We start from the raw sequence: 17,288 nt of genomic DNA, 5'->3' as shown, positions 1-17,288 counted from the left end.
GGAGTTGATAACGCCGAAGCGAACCCCTTTCTTGAAAAGTGAGGGAAAAGGAGATGATTATATAATTATGTGATATAAGAGAATATGACAAGAAAGTTTATTGCCCAATAGTCATACTAATTCTCTCTTTAGGTGTAAAGATCACTAAAGGAGACTTTACCCCTCTCAAGGAAACCTTTCTTGTACTCGGACAATAAAAATTAAACTCGTGACAGCATGATTAAGGATCTAAATCAACATTCTAAACAAATAGCCAATGTTTTTGCACTTTTACATAGCTCTTGGTGTAGAGCATACTCTTAGTGTAGTTTGGATTCGGAATGTTCGTGAGATTATAAATCCTATCAAATGTCAATATTATATAGATGAGGAAGATGGTGTTTAGTTTTAGAAGAAACACACAAGGGTTGTTTACATCTGATGTCTCTATATCCTCATTATCCTCTCCCTATATAAAAGACTCTCATTAGCTCAAAAGGTGTGTGAGGCATATGATTCTAGTTCTCTGAGTGATTTAGGTAATCTGTATTGTTTTTCCTTATATGACATGGTCTTGTGCTAAAGAACAAAATGTTTATGCATCATACCTGCATTTTATATGATGATTTTGTAGTTTAGTGTATTTATTTCGATTTGTAAACAGCTGATAAAAAAAATAGAAATTTAGTCCAATTCAATTTTGCATCAATTTTAAATGGTTTGTTTTGTTATTATGATTTATCAATTTCCCTATACTAATGTGTTTTCCTGGTCAATCCCTATACTAAAGCAGTGAAACTAAATAGTTCAATTGACACATAACACTTCCTAGTCCCGGTGATATCTTTTATGGCTGAAAATTTGTTGGAGTTGCTATTCACCCTGGTTAATGACGGTTGCCTAACGACAAATTTAGACCATGTTTTTACTTTCTAACATGATCTGCAACCCTGGTCTCTTTCAAGTTCTGCCACTGAATTAGAGGCTCCCTAAGTCTCTACAACATTAACTTCTAAATCCTAATTAGCACAAGGTGCTGCAAGCTACTACAACAGGGCACTTCATGTTCATGTTTCTACGTTTATTAACAATGCACAATTGCAAACGGAATTCCATCTAAGATTAGGTACCACTATAGAACTTCTGCATATCGTACAAACAGCAATATATCATTAATCAATGATCAATGATATAAAGATCTGACGAAATTTATATTGCATTATTACCTGTTGACTGCTTGATACGAAGTCTTCTCTTATCCAGCTTGGGACCAACTATATTATCATTTTCAACAACCAATGACAGAGGCAGAGTATGTTCTACTTCTACTACAAACATTACGCCAAAATCATCAGCAATGTATATGCTCACCCGAGAGACAAGTTGCACCTGCACATACATAAAATGAGAAGTCTCCACATCCTATTACTATGCACTATGCTGCAGACAACCAAATCATATGCAACAAATTTTATTATATATAGGAAAAATTTAGTACATCAAATTATCTAACATCCTTAGTTTTTATTTATTAAAAGATTGACTTAGCAGAAAAGTACAATGGTTTCAGAAAAATGGACCTCCATCCCAATGACAAAACGAGAGAAAAGGGCATCCTACAAACATATCTAATGGCTTTAAATCTAGAGTTACTTCTGTCGAAAAAAATCTAGAGTTACTTAAAAACTGGGATCTGTAACATAATGCTTTTCAAGATTTGGCGGAAGCAGGATTGGAGGAGAGTCTTTGGCTCCTTGCTTTATCAGCTTTTTCAGCCTTTTCCAAGTAATCTTGATGAGACTGGTGTTTTGATCCTGCAAGGAAACATAAGCTTAAGTTAAAATAGAAACATAAGTAACTAAATGAAATGTATAATTGGATACTCGTTTGAAATTCAGAATCACGTTCACTTTGTTCGTGATTGATGTTTGGATATTTTGATTCAAAATTCATTGTCTCCAAATCTCGGTTTTATAGAACACCAATTTAAATAGACAAAACATAGGATCAAATAATGATAGGACACAAAATACAACAATGCAGCTGTACAGATATTATTCTCTGTCCAAAGTACAGAATAGGAACAACCTCTCTGCCTAGTTTCTGGCCCTACTATCAAATATACGGATTTGGATCCTCTCCTCAATTCTCTACATCTCTCTCCTTCCTCTCTATCTCTCTCTTAATTTTAATCTCTCTCATCAATAAAAAATAATAAACAAATCAAGAGGAGAGTGAAATGAAGAGAGAGAGAGATAGAGAGGAAGGAGAGATGTAGAGAATTGAGAAGGAGAGGATCCAATTTGCAAATATACAACTCACACTGTCTTATATTTGAAATATTTGTTTGTCTCATAAGGTTATTTAAGAATACTAAATTACTAATGAAACATTAATTATCTTTTTTCACCAACACCTTTATTTATTGTATCTTGGTCCACCTAATTACTCTACTTTATTAATAAAGGTATTTTAGTCAATGAAGCTCATTTTTTCATAAACATTAGTACTTGATGATTTTCTTAAGAAGTTTGCATAACCTTAAAAGAGACTTAATATGAGATAGATGGAGTAATAAACAATTGTAGTTCTCACTGTCTCGTAACCACCATTAAATTCCTAACAATTGCCTTCATATAATTCTGTTACTAATTATTTCCTAACCACAGGTCCACATCTGTCATTCTTCCTATTGTTTCATGTACTGTCTAGCTGATTCCATCGTAGTTCATCTCTCATAGAAGTGATAAAAAGTAGAGGTAGCTTTTACATTAGGTTGAAAAATTAGCACCAGATTGTACAACAAACTTTCTTTTAGAGTTCATTAAAAAATAAACCGCTTCAGTTCAAACTCAGATTTAGCCAAATCGATTTTACAAAATCATGTTCATCCAAAACCTTGATAGCCACTCGCCCAAACACACATAAATGCAAATGAAAATATTTAAAAATAGAACCTTTTAGAATGATCTGCATGAAAGAAAACAATCCAAAAGAAAACATACAATAACACTATGGGCAAAATGCATTTTGGCCAGGACAGTTCTACAGTCATGTCATAGAATGTGGATGTGTTACACTCTTTTGACAGACAAACTTCTATTGCCACCAAAAAATGGTGAGATAGAGAGAAGAGCTAACAATATGAAATGTAAGTTTTTAACTTATGATGCTTTACCTCCTCTTTAATATGGAAATATTAATAATATCATTTATGTTGAAGAACCTATAAAGAGAGTTGGCCAAACAAAGTACACTCCAATAGTATGAGGCAGAAGGAGACCAAGTAAAACTATGGCACAAACCGATAACTGAGATATAGAGATTTAGAGATGAGTATCTTATCCTTGAACTAAGTATATAACAGGACAATATAATGTCATTTGATCATGGTGCTAGTGCCAACACGGCAACACATGAAAAAGGTTTGGCAGTTGTTATTCTCAACCCAAATTTTAAGCTACATTTTTGGAGGAAAAATAATAATTGTCTTTGAACAACCATAGATAATTAGTTTTCTTAAAATCACATTTTCTTGGATTAAAGGTAATGTTTGAGGCTTTCGGCTGAGCAAGGATTTTCCTTTCTAACCTAAGGCATGCGGGAAAACACTTGTGCAATACCATTAAAAACCTTAACTGGAAAACTGGTAAAAGGTATCCAGGCAAATGAAGAGCCAAACTAGAATTGCCTGAAGAACTTCAATTACTCATCAAACCTTAAGCAAGGTGCTAGTTATATTAACTGTTGTTCAGTAGTCCATTCTTGAGTAACTAGGCATGGCATAAACTATTTATATAAGGCTGCTAATTTATTTTCATATAATTAACTATCTTAGAGATATTATTGAAATAAGCTGGTAACAACTAGGCATGGCATAAACCATTTATAAAAGCTCACTCGCATGTTTGAATTTTTTTATTTGAGTTTATCTACTAGAATAATCACTTGTGAGATTGTTCGAGAGAGCTTATGGAAATTGCTTATGACATATCCATAAGCTCTTCAACATAGGGCTCATTTAGATTGGCTTATTTTTGAGCTTATGCGAAACAGCTTATGCAAATAAATAAGCTTTTATGTATTATTACAAGCTTTTCAAAGTAGTTTATGAAAAAATAGCTTATAAAGACACATTTTTTGTTAGTGAGGACTTATGAAGTAAGATAAAAGTTTATTTATTTGCATAACCTATTTTCATAAGCTCAAAAATAAGCCAAATCCAAACTGTTTGCCAAAACTTACATAAACAGCTTATAACATTTTTCATGAGCTTTCTTCAGCTTATTTTTACCAAGTTCTCGAAGTTAGCTTATGAAAACAGCTTATAGCATATACAAAAAAAAATTAATTTAATATTATCTGATGCTATAAAAATAGCTCATGTAACCTTATACATAATCGCTTATGATGACAAGAACTTGTGCTATAGCTTATATGATGAAAATATGAAGTTTGAAACTAATTTCAATATAAAATTGAAAAAAAAAAATTCCCGATAATAATAATAAAGTTGAAAGAACGAACCTTTATTCATAAGAAACCATGGAACAGAAAAAACGGCGGTGATGAGAACTAAGCCAGCGAAAACATGCTTCTTATCGCCGCTATAAAGAACATGATCAATCTTTGATCGGAATCCACCACCTCCGATTTTGGTAGCATCGATCTTCGTTTTCGATTTTGCTTCGTCGCTCATTTTTCTTTCTTTCGCTTTCTGTGAATTAATTCTTCCTTCTGCCGCTGTGCTGTGCTATATCAAAACCAGCCCTAACATTTTCTTGTTTTAATATTTGGAAATTTCTAAATAATACTAGAAAAATTTTAAATAAAATAAATTTCAATTGTAATTTACTCACTATTTTTTTTTGTAATTTACTCAGGGGTGTTTGTTTCATGGATTATAAATTTATTCCCAGGAATGTGACTTTAAGAATCTTTAATTTCTATGTTTGTTTCAAGTTTTAAAAAATTATGCCTAGGAATTTTTTATTCCTTAGAATATAAATTACACATGACTTTCCCACTTTTCATTCCCATGTTAAATGGTGGGAATCTTATATTCCCATGGGAATAAGAGGTAACCACCCATAACTCCCCACTCTCCCATTGTTTTTAACTCATTTTTTTTTATTTATTTTAATATTTTAAAATGTTAATTGAATTTATTTTAAAAATATTCCAAGGAACTTTATTTATTTACCAAACACATTGATAGGAATAATACTCCCAGCAATAATGTTCCAAGGAATAATAATCCTAGGATTATAATTTTAATCCCTGAAACAAACACACCCACTATTCATCCTATAAATCAAAACTAATAAATATAAATTATTTGATCCACTAGTAGGGTTAGGAATAGGCCAGGCGGCCTACAGGCGCCTTCGGCCTGGCCTGTGTAAGCCTGGCCTGACCTGTTTATTAAAAATGTCAGGCTTAGACTTTGAAAAAAGTCTGTTTACATAAATAGGCCAGACTCATGCTTCTAAAAAAGCCTACAAAACCTGATAGGCCGGCCTGTTTATATTTAATTATTATTATTTATATAATATTATTATTTATATTTTTTTTGCCAAAGAAAAAATATATTATTATTTAATCATATTTGTTATTTTATTAACTTTTAATTATTGTGCTAATCATTTTATTAGTTTTTTCTTAATGTTGAAGAAATTATAAAAATTTAAATGTGAAATAGGTTTTTAAGGTCTGTTTAACCTATTTAAAAAGACTATATAGAGACTTTTATGTAACACAGACTTTTAAATAGGCTACAAGGCCAGACCAGGCTTTAAAAAGGCTCAGGCCAGGCCAAAATAAATAACATTTGATAGGCCGTAGGCCAGACTCAGGCCTGAAAAAAAATCGTAGGCCAGGCTCAGGCCTATCAAGGTCTGGCCTGGCATGTTCCCAACCATATCCACTAGGTAGGACAAATCAAGAGTGGTTATGAACTTTACTAAAGAATGAATCGTTCGAAACAACCAAAGTTCGATTTATAAGTGAAATAATTTATTGGATAGATTTTATTTACCGTGCATTCAAATTTTGATTTGTGAAACTATTTTTTTTTTTTTTGTCCAGTAGCCTAGTATTCATAATTAGAAATTTCACCTTAGATGTGAATAAATGAAGTGTCCGAGATTCGAACCATGACTTTGTATAATATATGTGATGCCTCTATTAATTGTTCTAAGTTCACGGGAACTATCTATGAAACTATTTTTAGTTATAACAAATCAAATATGAATGATCAATTCTAGATTGATTTTTTTAAGTTTAATTAGTGTCTTTTTATTTCCTTGATCCATTACTATTATAATAATTACATATGAACAAAAGGTAGACAGACAATAAGCTGTGCCGCTAAACCATTTTAGATAACAAAACTCAATCTTTGAAAAACTACATTCATCGACCTAGCGACACAACATTATTATGCATAACCTTTTGAACTCTATTTAAAAGGTTGACATCCTCTGGTTCTAGAAAGCCAAAAGTGTCAAATGCAAACGGTATAAAAACGTGTTGATTGTCAAAACATGTTTTCTCATGTGTTGGCCATTTTGCTTGAAACAGCTTTGAGGGCTGTCTGTCATACAGTAAAATCTCCAACCCCTAGTCCTACAAGTGGGGAAACTTCAGTCAAATTCAAACAAGCATGGTTCCCACCTACCCATCCAAACACCATAATATCCGATGGGTGAAGTGTCGATCTCCTTTCTTGTGGGTCGGTCAAGAAGTTCACGGGTGCCTCTTTCTTCATAGAGATTCCTGCATGCCTAAAAATATAAAAAAAAACACATCTCTGATCAAGTCATGCCTGTATTTGAAGCCTGGGAGGTCCCTACAATACATTGTATGGTCACCAAAAGTGTCTAAGCACACTTTACGACAAACCGGACAAACTCCATCTTTAGGAAATAATGGAATCATGAGGCGATACCTAAGGATGGTACGATACTCAATCAGGGACATATGTTGGCCTAACCCATCAATGGAAATAGCGAGGAGAAAGTCTTGAGCATGTTCCCCTTTCAAACACCCCAAAACTGCTTTTCCTCTTGTGGTCATGTTAAAACCAACTTTCATGTCTTGAACAATTTTACCAAAAAGAACACTCGCCAAAACATGTTGGGCTTTAGGGAGGCAATGTCCTCGCTAGCAAAATTGCTAAAGTCAAAAGTCGGAATCAAATCTCGAAGACCGTCCAAAGCTTTGTCAAAATCCAAGTTCATGCCTCAAACCCCGCTTTATCTCAATATATGATCTTGCAAAATCCAAGATTGGGCCCTAGAGGCCACAAAGTCATATGAGGTGGCCTTTACTGCTGAATATAAACCTAAACCCTCAAATTAAATGTCTAAAGAAACAATCCTTCAATTCCATTGAAGGTCTCCAAAGAACGGACCTCCCCAACCACGATGTTCTTAACTGCCGCTCTCAACTCTTTATCAAACAAAACAACTACCTCCTCCATGTAAATGGGTTTGCATGTCCTGAGGCCGAAAAAAGGTTTGGCGATACCCATGCATGACCGAAGTAAAAAAAGCTTACTTTGTGGATCTCTTAACTTAGGAAGAAGCTGCATTTCATGGCCACCTCCTCAATAAAACCTTTATCTCGACTAACAGCACCTCCGAGCAATTTCACCCCAAACAACGGCCTCCCAATGTCGGAAGGTTACAACCCCTCACGAAATTTGCTTCCATCACAAGAGGGCCAAAAAATATTCAAATGAAGGCCTAATCCTGGACCCGTCGCTCTAATGATATCAAAGGATTTAGCCACTTCCTCTGAATTCCCTATGATGGTCCTGTCATCAAGATACCAAGCATGAAGAAGGAGGTTGTCGCTGTCTCTGATCTTATGAATAAGAGGGTGTAACACAAGAGAGAAAAAGAGTGGTCCCAATGGGTCACCTTATTGCACTCCAGCGGCAACCATAATATGTCCATCCCCAAGGTACAATCTCGCTTCCTGGCCATAAATAAACTCAACCCACAAAGCAATAGATGGACATCTCATCCTCACCTCTTGTAACAGTGCCGACCTATCAACCAGGTTGAAAACATTCGAGAAGTCTACTGTGAGCATAGCCAAAGAACCATCTTCATGTTGCTGGCTTAGTACCCTATTGGCACTGTGCAAAACAGCCTCTGCACCGCTTGATATTCCGATCCCAAATTGAAAATCATTGAGATATTTATCCATATCTTTTCCGACTCCTCTCATAGCGACCTTAGATACTAAAACCCTCCAAATAGTACCTACTACAATATGCCGTATCCCACCATCGGACTTTAGTAACAGAGTCAAGGGTGCGAAAGCTACAAACTCAGACAAGATTCCTAAAATTTGTGAACATTGATTTGGCTGCTACATAACAGTGAAAATTTTGTACCGATAATATAGTAGAAAGTGAAACAAACTATCAACTATTTCTAAGTCAACACAATCTTGCCAAGCATGTTTTTTGAATTCAAATAGGGGGTGGATAGAAGAAATTTCTCCTTCTTGGTCTCTTTGTATTTTTACAACATGGGCCTTAGTTTTTTTTTTTTTTAACAATTTGGGGCTTAGTTTTGTTATTCATGAGTATTGTGAAAAATTCTCCTCCCAACCCCCACCCAAGACTCTCTTTATCCCGAATTTTCATTTTTGCTCCTGGGAATGTTAAATCCTCACTTTTCTAGCATAAAACTAACAAATGTAGAAATTATGTGTAATTATCATCTCTAACATTAAGTCACCGTAAATCTTAATTCAATTAGTAGGGAGATAATCACTTAAAAATAAGGAAAATGCTAAACAGTGCCCCCGGGGCACTGTTTAAGGAACCAAATATAGTAATATCATATTGAAGTTTGTGCAGTCAACGCCTCGAAAGTCTAAAAAGTGTTATTTTCAATTTTAAAATTTCCTTTTTTGGTTTCCTTAACCAGTGCCCCGGGGGCACCGGTTAGCATGACCCTAAAAATAATAGGCGGTGTAAAAGCATGTGTTGTGTGAAAGAGTATAGCCAAGCGAGCCAGCTAAGAAAGCAGTCGTTGTCTGCCAACTTATAGTAGGACCCCACCCCCATCCCAATACAATAATTTCCAGCGTGTTATCTCTAATGTTACCGTTGGTACACAAAAAAAAAAAACACTATTATAAGCAAAAACATAACAAGAATCAATCATAGTTCATTCATTCACTTCTCAACAGAAGAACATGGCCTCATCTTTGGTACTAAGCAGCAGCAGCAGCAGCTTGTTGTTGTTGTTGTTGTTATGTTTCCTCTTCTTCACTACTCTTCCTCAAGTCTCTGCTACTGACCATATTGTAGGTGCTAACCGTGGCTGGAACCCTGGGATTAACTATACTCTTTGGGCTAACAACCATACTTTCTATGTCGGTGATTATATTTGTGAGTCTCTCTCTCTCTCTCATTTCTTCCTAACACACACACACACATGATAGAGTACTGTCTATGTTCTTTTAGATCTTTCACTTCACTTCACTTCTATTTTCGGTATTTTATTTCATTATTTTGTTTCAATTTCTATATACTCAATCCACCAATTTAGAATTAGCTTCACAAAAATACTAGATAGTACTTGATAAGGTACATATAGGATAAAATTTTGGTCGATTGGATTTGTAGTGTTTGATAAAATTAACAGTTAATTTAACCCATAAATATAAAATGACATAATAAATATGTATATTTGATTAACATTTAATTTTTTTTTTAAAGATGATATGGATTAAATTAAGATAAAAATAATAAGTTATAAGCTAGTCAAAATCAGCTACTCCCTCCGTCCCAAATTGAGTTACTCCGTTGACCTTGATACACTATTCAGGATTCACACATTTTGGTTTAACCATATATTTCTACTAATAAATAAAAATAAATATTGACATATAAAATGTTATTGGATATATCTCGATGAGTATTTTCAAAATATCAATTTTTTATAATTTACCATTAAAGATATTAATCGTTAAAGTTATGCATTGGCATGCGTGAAACAGTAACTGTGTCATTGGGACGGAGGGAGTATAAGCTCATAATCATTTATCAAATAAGCTAAAACTCTATCATAGTAGTCTTGTCAGATCAGTTAGTTTAACCTCTGAAATTGGCCGGTAGAAACTAATGTGACTTGAGAATTTCATTGAATAATGATTTTCAAATCATTGTTAGTTTCAGGACCAACTTAGACAACCTTAGAGTGAGCCACCAAGTGTTTTTTTTTTTGTAGTTTAAAGTGGCGAAACTCACCAAAACAGTCTAAAAAAGAGGGCCGGTCAGTGCCAATTCGAATCCGTACCTCAACATTTCAAATGTTTCAGCCGTTTTTTACCATCTCCCACGCACTTATGTAATCTTTGTTATTAATTGATAATGACTAATGAAATTGATTTTTTTTTTTTTTTGTAAATTTAGTTAGTTTTAGGTTAAAATTGGCAACTCTTACAATTTCCATGATTAAATCAGTGATTCACTCATGACGACCAAACGCCCCCCCACGAAATATAACGCACCTTCGCGCGCCCCGTGCATATGCACGGGTATGTAACTAGTTCATAGTAATAGTAGTCACATGGATCTACCGAAGTGGCTGGTGCGCAATGTGTGTGAATATTGTAAACTCCACGGAGTTTAATTTGTAATCTAAAAAAAAACTAAATAAAGCAATTAGCTCTTTCTGTCTATTGATGTGTTTTTATTTTTTTGTTATTGTTGCAACAGCATTTAGGTACCAGAAGAATCAGTACAATGTGTTTTTGGTAAACCAAACAGGTTATGACAACTGTACAACAGAAGGTGCTGTTGGAAATTGGACTAGTGGCAAAGATTTCATACTATTCAACAAAACTATGAGATATTACTTCATTTGTGGTAATGGCCAATGCAATAATGGAATGAAAGTCTCAGTTTTTGTTCACCCACTTCCTTCTCCTCCTCCTTCTTCATCTGAACATCATTCAACACCAAAATCTGCTGCTCCTATGATCTTGGAATATTTAGGGCTAAAGTCTCTAATGTTGTCTTTTGTTTTTGTTTTGTTTGGATTTGTTTTGGTATAACCAATTAATTTGCCACTTTGCAAAATTTAGCATTCTTAATTCTTTGCTTTGTGTAATGAAACTTAGCATTCTTAATTCTTTGCTTTGTGTAATGAAAGTTACTAATGGGTTATGATCACAAAATTTCTATTAACCCTCTCTGAAGTTAGTAGTAATATATATGATCACAATCAACTTGAATTGCAACTTGCAAGCATTTAGAAAGTCGTAATGAAACGGACCTTATATGGTCACAAGCACACATCACATGTACAATCACAAATTTCCCACGCATGAGATGTCCTTATCTAAAAATTCATGTTATGTTCCCTAAACCCTAATAGTGGAATGTTTATTGCATTTGGTATATTTATTGTCTGGAACTTAGCCTAGTGTAGTAGTGTTAACCTTTTAATTTTCACGGAAATGAGTCTGGTAATCTAGAGTGCAACTATATGATAAGTAAAGTTTGGCCGATAAATTAATTGTTTTTATCAAAAAATGAAGTCGGGTTTTTTAAATAATTTGTTCTACGAAAAACACATTAATTACTTGGACTTAATTAATGTCTTGACTACCAAAAGATAAAAATGTCATTAATATGAAATTATGTCACTTTGGAATTTTACCCTTATCTTTCAAATCAGTCTTAGGAACTCGATACACTCAAATTTAATTGTAGAGTGTTTCAGAAGGAGATGATCCAAGTCCATTATAATAATAAGGCTTAACTACATTTTTGGTCTCTTACGTTTATTTTAAGTTTTAATTTGGTCCCTTACGTTTAAAAAGTATCAATTTGGTCCCTTACATTTCCATTAGGTTTCAATTTAGTCCTTTTCGTCAATTTTGTCACATGTGGCAGTCAATTCGCATATGTAGACTGACACGTGGACACTTTGACACAGTGACACGTGTATAGTTCAAACGGTGTTAGTGACAAAACTAACGGAAATGACTAAATTGAAACATAATGGAAACGTAAAGGACCAAAATGATTCTTTTTAAACGTAAGGGACCAAATTGAAACCTAAAATAAACGTAAGAGACCAAATGTGTAGTTAAACCTAATAATAATAATTTCTAAATTACTTAATTTTTTTTATCAAGTCTAAAAGTATTCGCTCTTAATCATAAATATATATGTTATGCTAAAAAAAACATATGTTTGAAGTTAGTAAAATCATATAGAAAAACATGGATGAATAAACAAAAATGACGGGAAAAAAATAATGATTAATCGATACCTGAAATTAAATTAAGAAATTACGTATATAAATAATTTTGGCAATTTTTTTTACCAACCTAACTCAAATTATACTGCATATTTTTCTACAATTTTTTATAAATATTCTAAAAAAAAAAGTAACCAATCTTTTTTTTTTTTTTTTTTTAAGACTAATCTTCTTATTCATATTTCCAAAAGTTCACAATGGTAGCTTTATTCTTTTGCCATAGGGGTCAACGAATTAATATAATTAAATATGGTAAAAATAAATGTCCTTAAATGAATAAAGATAAAATACAATGAATTGCAATAACTATTTTAGACAAAAATAAATCAACATTTCTGCTTCAAGTACCTTTCCCTGTCAGACTTTTTTCTATTTTACTAATACATTTAATATATATATATATATATATATATATATATATATATATATATATATATATATATATATATATATATATATATATTTCTTTACATTAAATTTTTATTTTTACATACCTATTAAAGAAAACTATTTTTGTCCACAAGTCTTAAGTCAATTGGATAAATTTTTGAAATTGTTAGATCAAACGTCTGAATCGCGGCTCCTCCACTTATGTGTGAGTTTATAATGACTTTTTTTTTTTGTTTTTCACCACCAGTTGAATCTAGTTCGGAGATCAGTTTTGACATCGAGTGGTTCCAGCCCCCTCCCGATCGCAGTTGCGGAGATCGAACCACGGTCCTCCCTACCAAGTTCAGCGCCAATCATCACTGAACCGACTAACGATCGATAGTTTATAATACTTTTGTCATTTTAATTGTCTAAAAAAAGAATATTTTAAAAATATCCCAGTCCTATTGTAATAATTGCAACATGTAATAAAATAATCAAAATAATACTATAGCTTATTTCAAACGTTAAAGCATACGCTCATATTATTTCTTTTATTATTTTTGATATTCATTCATAGCTTATATATGGCTATATAAAGCTACTTAAAAACAATTTTCTAAATCATATATATATTTTTTCAAAAAAAATATTAATTCTAAAAATTCTAAACAAATCTTAAATCATAAATTTTAACATCATATTTTAAATATAAATCTAAACTATATTTAAATATAAAATTTTCCAAAGATATTTATACATTATTTTCAACATGTAATAAAATAATCAAAAGAATACTAGCTTATTTCAAACGTTAAAGCATATTAATTGGGTCTTAGGATCTGATAAGAACAAAGCAACTAACTGCCAATTGTTTCTCCTCCTCTTACTTTTTCTCTCCTTTGTTCTCTCCATATTTTGTTTCATATAAATATCAATCACAAACACTTTGTGTAATATTTTTGTTGTGTTTTCTGTGTTTTGATTTTTGTGTGTATATATTTTGTTCATATGGCTCATGATATTTCATCTTCTAAGTTGTCATCAAAGTGTGACATAAATTACTTATCAGATGATTTATTAGCCCAAATCTTCACTTGTTTGCCATTCAGATCCACCGTTGGATGCAAATGTGTTTCAAAACGTTGGCTTGATTTGATTTCAAGTCCTTATTTCATAAAACAATTTATATCTCATCAACACTCTCTTTTCAATTCAATTTTGATATTTGTCACACCTCATGAACTTGTATTAGCTTTTTGGGAACAAAATCCATCTCTAGAAGAGATTCCTATCTCTTTCCCTCCTGATATGCTTATCAAAGGAAGCATATGCGGTTCTTCAAACGGTTTATTCTTATGTTGTAATAGCCGATACACGTATGGTAGCGGCTATTATGTTTATGATCCACTCACGAAAGAATGTATTACAATACCGCCTTCTCCTTCAGCGCGTAACGAAAGTTTATATGCCGTAGGGTTTATTTGCAACCCTAAGGGTCCAGATGAACGCAACTTTCGAGTTGTGATCATCAAGTCATTTATTAGAAGAATGTTTGAGATCGAATTATATGTTTTTTCATCCGAGACCGGGCTATGGAAACACATTGTTATGAATAATCCGGACGGGTTCACTTTTGCACCTCATTGGCTTCTAAGTTTTTCATATGATGCAAAATTATATTTTATGGGGAGGACAAGTATTTTTGTGTTTGATCCTTATACAAACCAAATGGATATCCTTAATTATCCATTGGGAGCTGATTCAATGAATATAATGAGTTTTGGTTTTCTTGGAATCTCTTGTGGTGGTTTAAGGATAGCTGATATTGGACAAAATGATTTGAGAGTTTGGGAACTAATTGAAAAGAATCAATGGGATTTGTTGCATAGGATTGATATATCAAAAAAGATGCCACAAAAATTTTGTGGTAATTATTATAAGAAGGTTGCAGGGTTTCATCCATATGATGGTGACATTTTGTATTTACATTCTTATGCTGATGGAGTTTTTGTTTGCAATTTAAGGACTGAAAAATTTGAAGCTGTTCTTGGTTATGAGAAAACTGATATAAGTCCTTTTCAATTGGAGATAGCAGATTTGTTGTTGCATCCAGAGTCATCATCACCATCTTCCGAATAAGATTATTAGATGAATATTACATCTGTTTTCTTGTTTAATTTCTTAGATTATTAGGTGCTTAGTTTGTTAAGTTTTGAATAATACAATTGTATTATTATATTTTTGTTCTAATGAGTTTAGGGGAGAAAGTTAGACACTTTAAATGCAAAGAAGTAGAAAATTGCAGATTCGAACTCGCATCACAACATCTAAATTGTACCGAATGCGAAGAAGTAGAAAATTGCAAATTTGAACCCACGCCACAATATAATTGTACTTTATTGTAGACATTTTCTTTTATGATGATGATGGGATTTTCATGTCATGTTCAGTTTCAAGAGACAAAATATGTTGACTTGTGTTGTCGGTGATAACTCATACTAATTGGATTTGACATGAGAATCGTCCTTTTGAAACCAACTTGTCCAAAGAAATAGCAAAAAAGCAAGAGAGAACTTGGAGATCAAAAAGAGAATAAGAGAGGCAAGTAAAATTCTTTGTGGTATAAAAAATCATAAACATTTAATGATGTTTCAATGAGAATTGAAGACTTTTGAAACGTTATTCAATAGATCTAGTTTAGAAACGTGTTAAAGTTTATTGTAAGAGAAACCTTTAAATATGCAATGAATATAATGTTGAAATTCATATATTATAAGAGTGTTTAAATGCTACTAAGCAGTGTCACATGAATTTTCAAGTGTAATATGATCATTTTTTCTTCCGATTAACCTTTTAATTAATATTGCGTCTATCACTCTCTCAAGTAATTTGAGAGTATTGAGTTCCTAGCATTGTTTTGAAAGATTGATAGACAAGTGCAAAACTCCAAATTGACATAATTTCAATATTAATGACATCTCTCTGTCTTTCTGTAACAGTTTTAACATTTCATTCAAACTAGGCTAAGGTCAAGACAATAAATACATGCAATAAACAATACACTATTGGGGAAGCATCATATGAATTCTTAGATAAGGACATCTCAAGCGTGGGAAATTAGTGGTTGTACTTGTACATGTGATGTGTGCTTGTAACCTACTCTGGTTTAACTCTACACAACTCAAATAAATTAGTTTTATAGTTCTCTCTCTCTCTCTCTCTCTCTCTCTCTCTCTCTCTCTCTCTCTCTCTCTCTCTCTCTCTCTCTCTCTCAGATAATAGGACTATTATAGATAATTGAATTGCTGAAAGTAAGAAGACTACTAATCCATGCCTACAATAGATAATAGGACTGCCTTTAGCACCATCTCAAGATCCATTTAATCACCTTAAGGAATTGATAGAAAAACCTAATGCTTAATCAACAATAATGACATTTTCACATCTGCTCCTCTTTCATTATGATGGATCCTTAGAGGTTGGCAAATGTAAAAACTAATGGAAAAACACACTGATTCGATGAAGACATTACAAGCATTTAGGCTATGTTTGGATTGATGGAATGAGATGGAATGGAAAGGGATGGAATAGAATAATGTTCCATTGTTTGGATTTGAAAAATAGTAATGGAATATTGGAATGGATTCCATCTCATACCACCGGTCCACCACTTACCTTCAATTTTGTTCCCCTCCAATTTGAGAGGTAAGTGATGAAATGTAAAATTTGTTCCTCTCGTTTATAAAATATCCAAACAATGGAACCATTCCATTTCACTCTATTCCGCTCCGCTTCATCCCATTATATTCCATCGATCCAAACAGACTATATTTAATAAACCCGGTTATTAGAGTATTAAGCCAGCAAATTACTTGGTTCGTGCATCAAAACTACATACATTTTGTTAAACAATATAACATTTTGAAAGGACAAACCCTGATCAGATATCATCATTGAGCAAGTTAAATTATCAATTTAACATAAGAACATTTGCTAAACAAATTTCTGTCCTGCAGTTAACATATATTATCTAAAGACTCAAGAATCTGAATATATCATGTGTAAATTTTAGACAAAAAAGTGAAAAACTCTCCCTTGAAGAATGGACATGTTTATATATGTGAAGAACACTTCTTTAGAGACCCTAACTAATATGTGTCAGTTAATAAAGAAACTTGATCCTATCTAATGGAGGACAATTCGCATCCAAAAAATCCCAAAAATAAAACCCAATTCCACTCTGTAGTGTCAAAGAAGTTCTAATTTCTAATCATTGTTATCGTCATTACCACTTTTCTTGTTATGTTTGCGGTATTTTTCCTCGATTTCCTTAGCCTGGAGCAAGATATTGTTAGCTTCTTTCTTGATGTTTGGAACTTCATAATTCTGAGCCACATAGATTCCAACTAAACTCCCAGATATAAAAGCGAAGAACCTCCTGATTATACCCATCACAGTTGCTCAAGTCCTAGATTGCAGTTGCAGTGAAATATTGAAGCAGATTTTCAAAAATCACTGTCATAAAGAAGCAAATGATCAGGAAAAATCATCTGAGGAGTCATTCGTTTTTGTGGCCTTATTCAATCTTTAATCATATTGGTTATCATTATCATGTTACATTAAATGATCCATTGAATA

General features: G+C 32.9%; 3 protein-coding genes across 3 annotated transcripts; 2 read left to right on the top strand and 1 right to left on the bottom strand.

Annotated features, from left to right (window-relative positions):
* Nucleotides 1-1,437: 1,437 nt before the first annotated feature.
* On the bottom strand, nucleotides 1,438-4,754 carry LOC123921268. The gene is made up of 2 exons (XM_045973742.1): nucleotides 4,507-4,754; nucleotides 1,438-1,793 (listed from the first exon to the last, which is right to left on the bottom strand). Exons 1-2 carry the CDS (start codon nucleotides 4,676-4,678, stop codon nucleotides 1,690-1,692), a joined length of 276 nt encoding a protein of 91 aa, XP_045829698.1. The 5' UTR covers nucleotides 4,679-4,754; the 3' UTR covers nucleotides 1,438-1,689.
* Nucleotides 4,755-9,101: 4,347 nt separating this feature from the next.
* Nucleotides 9,102-11,139, top strand: LOC123882333 (lamin-like protein). The gene is made up of 2 exons (XM_045931180.1): nucleotides 9,102-9,394; nucleotides 10,727-11,139. The coding sequence occupies exons 1-2, from the start codon at nucleotides 9,199-9,201 to the stop codon at nucleotides 11,062-11,064; spliced, it is 534 nt and encodes a 177-aa protein (XP_045787136.1). The 5' UTR covers nucleotides 9,102-9,198; the 3' UTR covers nucleotides 11,065-11,139.
* Nucleotides 11,140-13,506: 2,367 nt separating this feature from the next.
* Nucleotides 13,507-15,056, top strand: LOC123923352 (F-box protein At5g07610-like). The gene has a single exon (XM_045976040.1). It carries the CDS (start codon nucleotides 13,659-13,661, stop codon nucleotides 14,787-14,789), a length of 1,131 nt encoding a protein of 376 aa, XP_045831996.1. The 5' UTR covers nucleotides 13,507-13,658; the 3' UTR covers nucleotides 14,790-15,056.
* The last annotated feature ends 2,232 nt before the right edge of the window (nucleotides 15,057-17,288 follow it).

The sequence above is a fragment of the Trifolium pratense genome, linkage group LG4 (assembly GCF_020283565.1).
Source record: "Trifolium pratense cultivar HEN17-A07 linkage group LG4, ARS_RC_1.1, whole genome shotgun sequence".
NCBI lineage: Eukaryota > Viridiplantae > Streptophyta > Magnoliopsida > Fabales > Fabaceae > Trifolium > Trifolium pratense.
This window is presented reverse-complemented; position numbering and strand designations above follow the sequence as displayed.